The 12225-nt window shown below is 32.8% G+C and overlaps 1 protein-coding gene across 5 annotated transcripts in view; it reads left to right on the forward strand.

Moving 5' to 3' along the window:
* Positions 1 to 12225, forward strand: part of LOC148280482 (monocarboxylate transporter 14) — a 144507-nt gene that overhangs the window by 53954 nt on the left and 78328 nt on the right. For 4 of the 5 annotated variants that reach the window (XM_088228314.1, XM_088228316.1, XM_088228315.1 and 1 more), the window contains exon 2: positions 7258 to 7540. In XM_088228314.1, the coding sequence (XP_088084440.1) occupies positions 7258 to 7540 (283 nt within the window). Of the gene's footprint in view, positions 1 to 1135; positions 1296 to 7257; positions 7541 to 12225 lie in introns of those variants that run through there. The other variant, XM_088228317.1, reaches the window with a different exon arrangement.

Genomic DNA, 12225 nt, shown 5'->3' on the forward strand with positions numbered 1-12225 from the left:
AGATTTGGAAAAAAGAAAATTAATTACCGGTTGTGTGTGATTTTATCAACCGACAAGATGGAGCGGCTTGGTCACTGAATTATCACTGACGAATGCCTACAGAAGAGCACAAGATCGTTCCAGATGGAGGGAGACTGTCCACAGATGAGCTATGCCTGGAGTCAGGCGTGATCACGATCCTCAGACATGAGACACGGATTGAAGAGAGAGTTACATTGTAATTGGCAGGAGTGCTGCAATGTACTGTACATGTTAATTTTAAATAAAATAAATAATTCATCTTTGTTTTTAATTTTGTATAAAATCATAAGATTCAATATGTCCATGTACTAGTAATTTTCTCGAACTGAAGGGTTTAGGTAGGTAGGAATAAATTATACCTGCCCTTATATATAATATATATCGGTAGTCAGATGGCAGAAGGGACCATCTGTATTTTTGTCTATGTTTTAGTTTTCAAATGTTTTAATTAACATTTTAGTAAATATACGCAGCAAAAAAAAAAAAAAAATCGGCGTCATTTAGAATAGTAATTTATTATTGAAAAGCAACACTAAAATATTTTAGTTTGTGGATTAAAGTCTTGAAATTGAGGCGTATTTCAGCTCTTCTGAACATTTTTGAAAATTACAGACGGTCCCTTCTGCCACCTGACTACCGATATATATATATATAAATATATATAAATTGTATACGTATATAAAGTGTTACATAAATAAATATAGTTGGTTTTACATGTTGGTTTAATTGGAGTCCTGACGAAGAGACGGGTACATCTCAAAACCGGTAGACATAGAAAAGCCGATAAGTGGTTAAATACAAATATAGAATAAATTTTAGTAAAATGTTTGACCTTAAAGTTAATGCTTTAAATATTAAGAAAAAAAATATTTTCACTATAATCGTTACGTTCTGTTATCTGCAATTGTATAATTTTAAAATATTATCAGCGCAACTAATCAGTTCTAAAATAAAATAATTGATTGTCTTGATAAAACAATAATTACGATGCCGTCGTATCAAATGCGTCCCTGATGTAGGAGATCGCATCGCAAAACTTTGTAAACAAATTATTAGGTCGGACGTTAACTCACAAGTCAAATAATGTGATAACACTCTTGTCAAAATGAATTTATTCGTATTATCGTTCGGATAGTCTAACGTTACGGGAGTTTGAATGGAGACATAAAAGTGAACGTTTTCCTCGAATGGTCGGATAATATTGTGTGAAAATGGAAGAAAAAATTACAACAAAAACTACAGTGGATGAAAAAGAGATTCGGCCATTATTGACGGTAAACATACATAAATTAAAATAGTTGATTTTTATTCAAAATTGTAATAAATAATTATGTGCCGGAGTAATAAATGAGTGCATAGTGCATAAAATGAGAAAGTTCAGTGCTATGGGAAACTGGATTTAAAAATGTCTTATCACGTGGTAAAAATTAGAGCATTTAATTGTACGGCGGAGGTTCACTAAAATGTCTGAAAAAATAATAAAAATGAACTACTTTTAACTATGTCGTAAGTTCTTTAGAATCAGTTAATGATAGTGTTGTGATAGATTTTCTGTTTTTGGGAAGCCAACTCACCAATCAGTAGAACTCACCGGATTTAACTTGTGACGTCACATGCGGAATAATTTCAAAATTACAAAACTTTTAAAAAACGTAGTGCTAATAAAACGATACATATATTTTTATTTTTTTTCGCTTAGTTTGATAGTCTATTAACAAATAAAAAAAACCCTGAACCTCCTTATTGAAGTTTAATATTGGGCCTTACTTATTTATTTATTTATTTATTTTACAGAAACAAACATTCTACAATGATATAATAACATAAAAAAGATACGGTTTAAGAACAGCCTAGCGAAGTTTCAAAATAAAAATCATACATATTAAATTGTGGTACAACAAAAGGGTGTGTTTATGTGTATTTGTATGGGAGTAAGTGTATATGTGTGTTTGTGAGTATGTGGGAGTAAGTGTTCAGGTGTGTGTAAGTGTGAGCATCATTAAATAGCAAGTGGGATCGTATCGCAGCCAGAAAGAATCAGTCTTAATTTATTTTTAAATAAATTAAGGGGCTTGTTAAATATATCAATAGATGTAAAAAAAGCATTATAGTTAGAGCAAGAACGATAGAGGAAAGAGTGTTGTGCATAGTTAGTGCTACAGACTGGCTGGCAGATGGAATAAATATTTATTTCTTGTAGTTACGCTTAGGCGTAGTGGCAAAATAAGGATGGAAATACCATCCTTATTCTACCACTATACCTAAGCGTAATAAGTCCATTATTAAAAAGTTAATAGTATATATATATGGTATGACATGAATATGAAAAAAAAGAAAAGAAAAACTAAATTAACATATGCTGATATTACGAAAACATGATTTATTTGCAGAATGCATTTATTTTTATTTTAATTATTTTTTTTAAGAATGTGTCTATCTGTTCCTTCCACGCTGATCCAAGACCTCAAACCTGCTTTAAAATGTACCAGTGATTTGATGTTTTGTAGTTCCTTGGAAAATTGAAGGATCTCGGACCAACATCTGAGGAGTGAACTTACTTATAAACTTAGGCATAGTGGTAGAATAAGGATGGTAATACCATCATTATTATATTGGTAGAATAATGATGGTATTTCCATCTTAATTTTACCACTATGCCTAGGCGTAACTTTATACCAAGTTTATAAGTAAGGCCTCAGTAAAATAAATTTTCATGTATCCTTTAAACGTACCCGTCACACCAAATTATTTTACTGTCCTGGCGTAAATATTCCATTTCCAAATGCAGTAAAAAAATCATTCATACATAGCATTTGCAATTTGTATAATAACATTATTGGAACCAATGCGAGCGATATATTCAACTTGAATATTAATAAATTCAAAAAGGAAATTAGCGACAGTCTATAGGCACTATCGTTGTAGTTGAGTTATGATAGGTAAATGCTTGACTTTTTTTTCATTTTTATTTTAAATTCAACAGGAATATAATTGTTTGTTTTTCAATTTCGATACTCCTTTAAAACTGACATGTGCATAAGTTTGAAATCGTTTTTAGTCTAGTATTAAGTATCTATTGTATTTTAACTCTATCATCTTTATATATAAAATTCCTATGTACGTGTGATGTCACTAAACTTCTTCTAAACGGCTTAACCGATTTACGTGAGGTTTTTAGAGAAATATAGATGTTTGCGCTGTGCGTGTTCGTAGATATAAAAATCTTCAATCTTATATGTAAAAGAGATGTAAGGAGCATAAATGTTTTATTTATCGATCTACCAGGATTGCATTCGAGGAGAATGCATTTACAAAAAAATGGAAAGATGTTGGTTTTTTGTGCATAAAAAGTTTGTTTTTGAATGTTTACAAACAGCATTTGTTTTTTGTGGATTTCAATCAGATTCTTTCCTTAAATTCTTTATATTTTTTATCCATTTATTTCTTTATATTGGATTTTCGGTAAAACTAAAACAATATTAAATTGAATCCATTAAAAAAAATCTTATTCCTACGAGTACATAAGTACACCCCTCTGTTGGTGAGAAGACCGGAGTTTGACGTATTCCTACTAGCACATAAGTACACCCCTCTGTTGGTGAGAAGACCGGAGTTTGACGTTTGCAAAAAGAATGCCAAATTTGAAAAAAAAAAAAAAAATATGTTTTGGAATTCAACCATAAACAAATACCAAGGTACCCACTTGAATTCAATATTTGAATATTAACAATTTTTAGTTTTGGAATTTAATCACAAACAATTATCTAGGTACCTACTTATTAAGGAAAAGTATTTTGCCAACGTTCGGGCAGGACAACGTCTGTCGGGTCCGCTAGTTGTGTATATGACTGTAGATTTCAATAAATAAATAATTTAAAAAAAAATGCTTGTTTAAATTAAAACGAACTATCACACCGTTTCTTTGCTGGATAGAACGCCACAACATACTAGTGATGGGCGTTTCGGTTATTCTAAAGGAGTAGCAGTAACAGTTACCGTTACTTTAAAAACTGTTTTGTGAAGGCTTTTAAAAAATAACAGTTTAAAGTAGCAAAAGCAAAAAATCTGATACAACCAGCTGCTGGAACAGATTCACTAAAAGGAAATGAACTGTTGGCCTTACCCCTTCCCTCTGTAACGCGTGGCCAACTCCCCGGAGATGGTTATTTGCTTATGACCGCGATTACAAAACGAATTTTCTCAGAACACTGCTTGCTCTAAACGAGAAACTGAGTTTCGCTTTTTAATTTTAATATAATCAGTCCTTAATTTATCTGAGAATTCATGGAAATTCTATTATACATATAATTTTAATCGACTTCTGCCAATACTGTCAATGGTTGGTTGGAAGAAATTGCCATTTGCCAATAAGCCCGCAAATGTACAATTAACATTATGTACAAAAAGTTAAATGAATAAAAATAAATAAATCGTTTAAGCAAGCAACACCGTTTGCGCTTTGGAACATTTATTAATTCCCTGTGTGTGAATATTTTCAGGTCAAAGTGTTTGATCAACTGAATTTTCAAAGGCCCGTTTCATTTTGTAGTTTTAAAGCGTTGGAAGTTTTCGCTTTTGACTATAATAATTTTCGATATTTAAAAAATTGCGACCTGTAGGTGGAAAAAAACGCTTATCGAAACTTCGAAAAGAAATATTTTGGGTACGTCCAAATCTTTGTAGATAAATTCTGAATTTTTTCCTGACTCACAAATACTCGTTTGAAACATCTTCAATTACACGTCACTGACGTTAAAACTTTTATACAAATATACATATTTTCGTACAGAAAACTCGATTTAATTTTAATGTCTCTGTTAAATTCCTATTGTAATCGGGGCTCAGGCCCTGTCTGGGTGAGGGTTGTTAACAGAGTTATCTTCGACTGTCAATAAAATAAAATCGAAATTGATGTACGAAAATGTGTACGTTTGTTTGCAAATTTAAAGTATCTTCGTCGTTAACCTGTAATTGAACATGTTAAGAAAATAAAATCCATTATATATTTTACACAGAAAACTTTGTTTTACTTTATAAATTAAATTAAAGATAACTGTTAACTTCCCATTGTAATATGGACTCTGCTTTAATACAGTTTACCACCAGTGCGCAACTAACATTAAAAACTGTAGATTGAACATTACCAACACATCCAAAACACACGCACACAACGTTCATTAAAGGGTGTGTTACAAAGCTTGGCCAGTATTTCATAATGAATGACCTAACTCTAATATTACGTAACAATTTTCAGAACGTTTTTATCCGTAACTTAACGTATTATATACACTTCAAAAGACCTGATAAACTGTATGTACACTTTCGATTTACACTTTTCAGTCAGGATCGTATAAAATGACGTCCTTCGAAACGTTTGTTACGTCTGTCTCACGTGTGGCAAAATAGCAGGTAGAATATTTATTATCTTATCATTTTGCACTGAAATACGAAATACTAGACTTATGTTTCCTATAATAAACTACTTGTATTGGTTTTGGGTTTAGATTGTGATTAAAACTTGAAACCATATCTTATTATGGTTTTGATTATTTATCCATATAGAGAAATTGTCGATTGGAATCATAACTGATAAGCTAAACTACAGATAGTTAATACTTTTTCAAATACTTGAAGTTAGTTAAGTGAAGGTACAAGGTATCAAAACTAGAGATGAAAATAAATTAATATACTAATCGAATGATTGAATGAATGTAATAATCGAAATAATTTATTGAAATATTCATTCAGTGGCTTATGGTCACTCAAAACCATGGAAAAGGTGCCGGATTTTCCAAGATCTGTGGAAATTGTCCCTACTCCCCAAGATTATTAATATTTTTAAATAATAAATTTAATTCATTCATTCATTCAATCAGTCATTCACTCGTGCATTCTTTTCATTCGTTCGTTCATTCATTCATTCAATTACTAATTCATTCGAATGAATTGCTGCATTCGGATTTTCATTCGAATGAATCGTCTTTAATAAAAACCAAATTAAAATTCTTTTTAAAAGTATATTTTACGGACGCACGGTATATATTTATAACCATTTTTGAAAAAATAAAAAATGGGCCGACACAGAAAATTTATTTCTGGTACTCTTTCTTTAAGAACGGTATAGTTTTGGGTCGCGGAAAATGGGACTGCGAAACCACGATTATTTTTCGATTTTAGTTACGCATAATCAGTCCGACGTGCAGTTGTCTTTATCGCACAGTATTCGTGAAGGCATCTGCGGGAGAGTGACAAAAAAATTATATTCAATTAACTTTAATCAAATCACTCTACCACCGCATATCCTCTTAATATCTCTCAATTTGCTTTATAATTCTATCATTTTTCTTATTTACTTATGTACCAATAAATTTTTTTTCAATGCATTTTTTATCATCATTCCCTTTCCGCAACTAATGGTCCATAGGGGTCTGCATCGGTACACCAATCGCTGCGTGTCGTGATCATTTTTGTTACCTCAAGGTAAGATGATCAGTCTTACACTTCGGGTACCAGTCCCGGGACTATGAAATACGAGTATTATAGTGTGAAAACACCCTTTTTAAATGAATATTTCATGTTACCATTTCGGAAATCGAACCCGAGACCTCTTGCATGGTAAACAAACGCGCTGGCCATTACACCACGAGGCCTACATTTTTTTACACTTAACTATTAATATATCCATATTTTTCTCACTTTTATTACGCAAAGTTTTACTTTTGATTTTGTATTGCAATAAGCTTTTTTTATTAACAACAGAGATGAAGAACATTTGAGAGAAGGTAATATAGAAGTCTAGGCATCTACAGGGCTTATGACCTGTCATGATAATGGCTGGTTTAAGTGGCCACTTTACACACTGTGTAACATTCACCATTCTGCCCATATTTGAACATCTATATCCCTTCAAATTTTGTCATCTATTGATGTTTCTGAAGTTAAAGAGCTAAAACCTTTTTTTATGCGGGTGAGATTCATGTAATTGAATTATTTTACTTGCATACTAGGCAATGCCTAAAAATTTTATTTATACACTTCTTTATGGACCAGGTGGTCACCATTATCTACAAAAATTTGGACAAACTTAAAATATTGTTGATAAGCTTTTTTAATTTTAACATGTCTTAAAAATAAATGATATCGTGTTGTTTGTTTTTTAAATAATATCTTTGTACTTAACTGTATTATTTTTGTAAATGCCCCTTATGAAGCTCTAACATAATGTTTTGTTTCCAGACGGAGAGCGAGTCGTCGGGTCCCGAGGCGGTCCGGCTGACGGACGATGGAGACCAGGATCAGGAGGACGACGGCGGCTCCATGGAGATGGAGCTGCCGCCGCCGCCCGACGGGGGCTACGGCTGGGTCATCGTGTTCGCCTCCTTCATGTGCAACCTCATCGTGGACGGCATCGCCTACACCTTCGGCATTTTCCTGCCCGAGTTCGTGACCACCTTCAACCAGGGCAAGGGCACCGTGGCGTGGGTGGGCAGTCTGCTCTCCGGAATGTATCTAGCTGCTGGTGAGTTGACAAATGACGGCGGCGACGTTATATGTATTTGGATGCTGTAATCTGTAGCTAACTTCGTGGTCAATAATCGTAGAATGGTTTTTCTCCGCATAAGCGACTCTATTACTTTATTAAGTTATTTCTCTAAGAATATAAAAAGGTTCGATTGTACATATCGTCGGCCTCAAGGTGTAATGGTCGGCGCATTTGCATACCATGCGAGAGGTCTCGGGTTCGATTCCCGACATGGTTGATATGAAATATTTATTTAAAAAGGGTGTTTTCCCACCAGAATATATCATTGTCGCTGGACTGGTACCTGAAGGGTAAGACTGATCATCTTACCTTCATGTAACAAAATTGATCATGATACGCTGCGATTGGTGTACCAATGCAGTGCTCTATGCACCATTATGTGCGGAAAGGGAATGATAATGATGATGATGTATATATAAGACTAAACCTTAATATGCATCAATAGGAGTATCTATGTAGTGCACTATGATATTAGGACAAAAACAGGATTTTTTATTGAATAATTAAATATTCTTATACATACTCGTATATTTCTATCTTCGGTTTTTTTTTTTTTTTTAAGAAATATTTGCGTTACGTTATGATTTACCCAAATATTTAATTTTGAGGGCCATTTTCAACGAGTTGTAAAAAACTCACTATTAGAAAATGGAATCAAGTCGGGGTAAAGTGGGATTCGAACCACGGAACTTTGGTCCGTGAGTCCGAGACACGAGCCACAGGACTACAACCCGTCCTACATTGTGTTATATGGAGTGGAACACGGAGTATGAAAAAAAAGAAAGGGAAATTCTCGATGTATTTGAAACGAGGTACTGGAGAAGGATGTTAAGCATTCCGTGGACTGCAAGACGCACACTCGTCTCTATCCTTCAGGCTTTCAATAAGTAATTATATTCAATCTGATATATTGCAAGAATAAAATAGTGAAATGCTAAAGGAACAGTTGATAGTTAGCGAGTAAAGCGACGGTCCCTAACATGGCGGACCTACCTGACAAAGGAATTAACGGGGATCCTTATTAAACGCTGCCCTTATTTAGCCCAGGACCGGGAGGCTGTTCGTAAATACCCAACGCTTAATTCATTCGGGATACTTCGGTATCACTCGGAAATACGTCTCTCATTCGGGATGTTTCGGAATCACTAGAGCGCTCGTTATTAATTAGCACAGTTCAATTTCGCAACCCCGCAAAATCACCCCTGAGTAGCTCCGACTAACGGCATTCAACATGATCGTTTCCGTTTTTTTTATTTAAAAAAAGTTTTTATTTAACTTACCCAAATATTTCAATTTTAGTGGCCATTTTCCACAAGTTGTAAGTCATTATCAGAAAATGGAAATCAAGTTGGGATAGAGTGGGGTTTGAACTTCAGACCTCTGATCCGTGAGTCCGCAACACTGGCCACGAGACCACAAACCGATTCATTTATTCATTTTGATTGTAGTATCTCGGTCAGGCCATAAATGTATTATAATGTAATTTGGTTTGTTGCGGTTATTACTAGGGTGGATTACGCGTCAGGTATCTCCATCCGACACGTTTGTTATTTATGAAGCCACTTCGGGTGGATTTCGAAACACCCCGAACGGATAACGCGTCGGGTATTTACGAATATGTGACCGAGACGGATGGATGCGTATCACACAGCTAGTGCCTCACACCCTTGGAGACTATGACGCTCAGCATTAAGGCTGTAGTCTGGTAAAACAAACGCAAAACTAGGAAATCATACGATTTTGCCATTTTAAAACGAATGTTTTTTTTTAATCGCACATCAATAAAAAAAATTAAAAAAAACATAAATTAGATGAAAACAATATTTTTTGTAGGTATTTCTGTCAAAAAATATACTTAAAAGTTTTATAAAACTAAAATATAATTACTTTTAAACCGGCAGATTACGCCGTTTCGAATTTAGACTAAAATAGGTAACTGAGATCTCAATAAAGACCAGTATTGAACAAAAATTCGTTGTAATAATTTAAAGATAATTTTTTTTTTTTTTTAAATAAATATTTGCGTTCTTATAATTTACGCAAATATTTAATTTTGAGGGCCATTTTCAACGAATTGTAAATAACTCACTATTAGAAAATAGAAATCTAGTTGGGTCAGAGTGGGATTCGAACCACGGACCTTTGATCAGTGAGCCCGAGACACTAGCCACGGGACCACAACCCGATTAACATATCATAATAAAATCATAAAATATAATAAAATGTGCATGAAAATGGCCGAAGCCAAAGTTTAAAATTTTTGATTTTAAAAAGAAATACAAGCATTTTTAATCACATACATATTTGTGACATTTTCTTTTATTTCTACGTAAAATTAATTAATAATTTAACATAATTTTACGTAGAAATAAAAGAAAATGTCACAAAAATGTATGAGATTTAAAATGCTTGTTAACAAATTTTTGTTCAATACTTATACCCGTATGCAGAGACAAACCTTAAGGTGAGGAAAGTACATTCTATAGTCTTCATCTTCGGGTTATTCTCTGCATTTGAAATTAGAATGTACTTTCCTCACCTTAAGTTTTGTCTCTGCATACGGGTATTAGTCGTTATTGAGATTCCAGATACCTAAGTTTAGTCTAAATTTGAAATGGCGTAATCTGCCGGTCTAAAAGTAATTATATTTTTGTTACATAAAACTTTTAAGTATATTTTTTAACAGAAATATCTTTTAAAATTCGTTTTATTATTTTTTTTATTATTGCGCGATTAAAAAAAAATTTTTGTTTTAAAATGGAAAATCATATGATTTCCTAATTTTTCTTTCTTTTTACTAGACTTTAAGCAAGGCGATGAATACAAATACCTTTCACAACTAAAGTTAATACGCTTATAAAAATATTTTTAGGTAGACTATCTCTAATATTTTCTAAGATCGACAAATCCACTTCACTGTAAAATACTATCAGCAAATGATAAGTGTGTTGGTTAAAGTGATTAATAGGTCCGAATTCCTTCAAAATTTAACCTGATATCTTTGTATCTATTTTTGGCATTGTTGGTTTATAAACTTCACCTGTTTATTTGTTTTAATTTATGGGTTAGTGCAGTAATAATATTATTACCTATTTTCTTTATTATTTATTTTACCGCTATCGTTTGAGAAAACTAATATTGATCAAAATAATGTTGATGAAAAATAGATTCTGAGATAGCAGTTGATAATCAAATTCAAAGTTCAATTTTTCTACAAGTTACATAATAGTTAATACAATTAACTATAATGGTATTTAGTTGAAAAAGTTGTGTTTTAGAATATTTTTAGTAAAGCAGACTAGTAAAAAAATTGTAACAAATTAAAAAGTATGTTTTTTATGCATTTTTTATTCAAATAAAAATTTGATAGAATTTCAACCCCTTTAATAAAGTTTCAATACTTTTGCCGCACAAATAACAAACAGATAAAAAAATGAAGGATGAGGTTAAAGCTTTACACATAAGTAATCTCTCAAACTAGCTAATGATAGATCAAATGCTCTGTAAATACTCTGTTGAAATATATATCAATCTTGACAAATTCCTCATACGTACTTGTTTCATCATCATTCCCTTTCCGCAACTAATGGTGCATAGGGCACTGCATTGGCTTACCAATCGCAGCGTATCTTGATAATTTTTATTACATAAAAGGATGCAGGTAAGATTATCAGTCTCACGATTATAGGTACCAGCCCAGGGCCGCGATTATGAACAGCTATCTTCATCGGTATATACTGAGACGGTATAAACTAATATCGATATTTATGTACTAAAGTGTGTATATTTGTATAAAAATTCAAAGTATCTTCGCCAGTAACCAGTAATTGAACAAGTTTAGAAAAAAAATGTTAACATATTCTATTTTTCATAGAGAAAACTTAATTTTGCTTTGTAGATAAAATGGAAGATAAATTTTAACTTTCCATCAGAGTACGTACCCAGAGACTATAAGATATATTTTTAGTATAAAACACCCTTTTAAATAAATATTTTATATCAACCACGTCGGGAATCGAACCCGATATCTCTTGCCCGGTAGGCAAACGTGCTGACCATTACACCGCGAGACCGACTAAGTATTCAGTTACTATCCACAAAGATTTAGACTAACTTAAAATACTGTTTATAAAAAATTAGAAATTATGGATAAGATACCGGGCTAAATTTCCCTCGTCTATTTTTATTTTTATAAAAAAATATGTTAAAAACTAAACTGTCCGTCATTAGATACGTACGTGTACATTCATCATTATGTAATAATATATAATATGCAAGCTATAGGTTTAATTTAATAATTTTCATTTTACTGAAAATTCATTTCAAGGGCGGTGGATGTAATATGTTTATGTGTATTATATAGCCATGTCGGGAATCAAACCCGAGACCTCAAGCATGGTAGATAAACGCGCTGACCATTATGGCACGAGGCCGAATTATTTATTCAAAAGGGTGTTTTTACACTAGAATATTTCATAGTCCCTGTACTGGTACCTGTAGAGTAAGACTGATCATTTTACTTTCTTGTAACAAAAAATGATCATGACACGCTGCGATTAGTGTACCAATGCAGTGCCCTACGGACAATTAGGGGCGGAGAGGGAGTGATTATGTTGACGATATTATGTAGAAAATATCAAAATACCCGTCTTTTTGGAAAA

Source organism: Micrasema longulum, unplaced genomic scaffold (genome assembly GCF_059751315.1).
Source record: "Micrasema longulum isolate JH-2025_06_02 unplaced genomic scaffold, ASM5975131v1 h1tg000576l, whole genome shotgun sequence".
NCBI classification, from domain to species: domain Eukaryota; kingdom Metazoa; phylum Arthropoda; class Insecta; order Trichoptera; family Brachycentridae; genus Micrasema; species Micrasema longulum.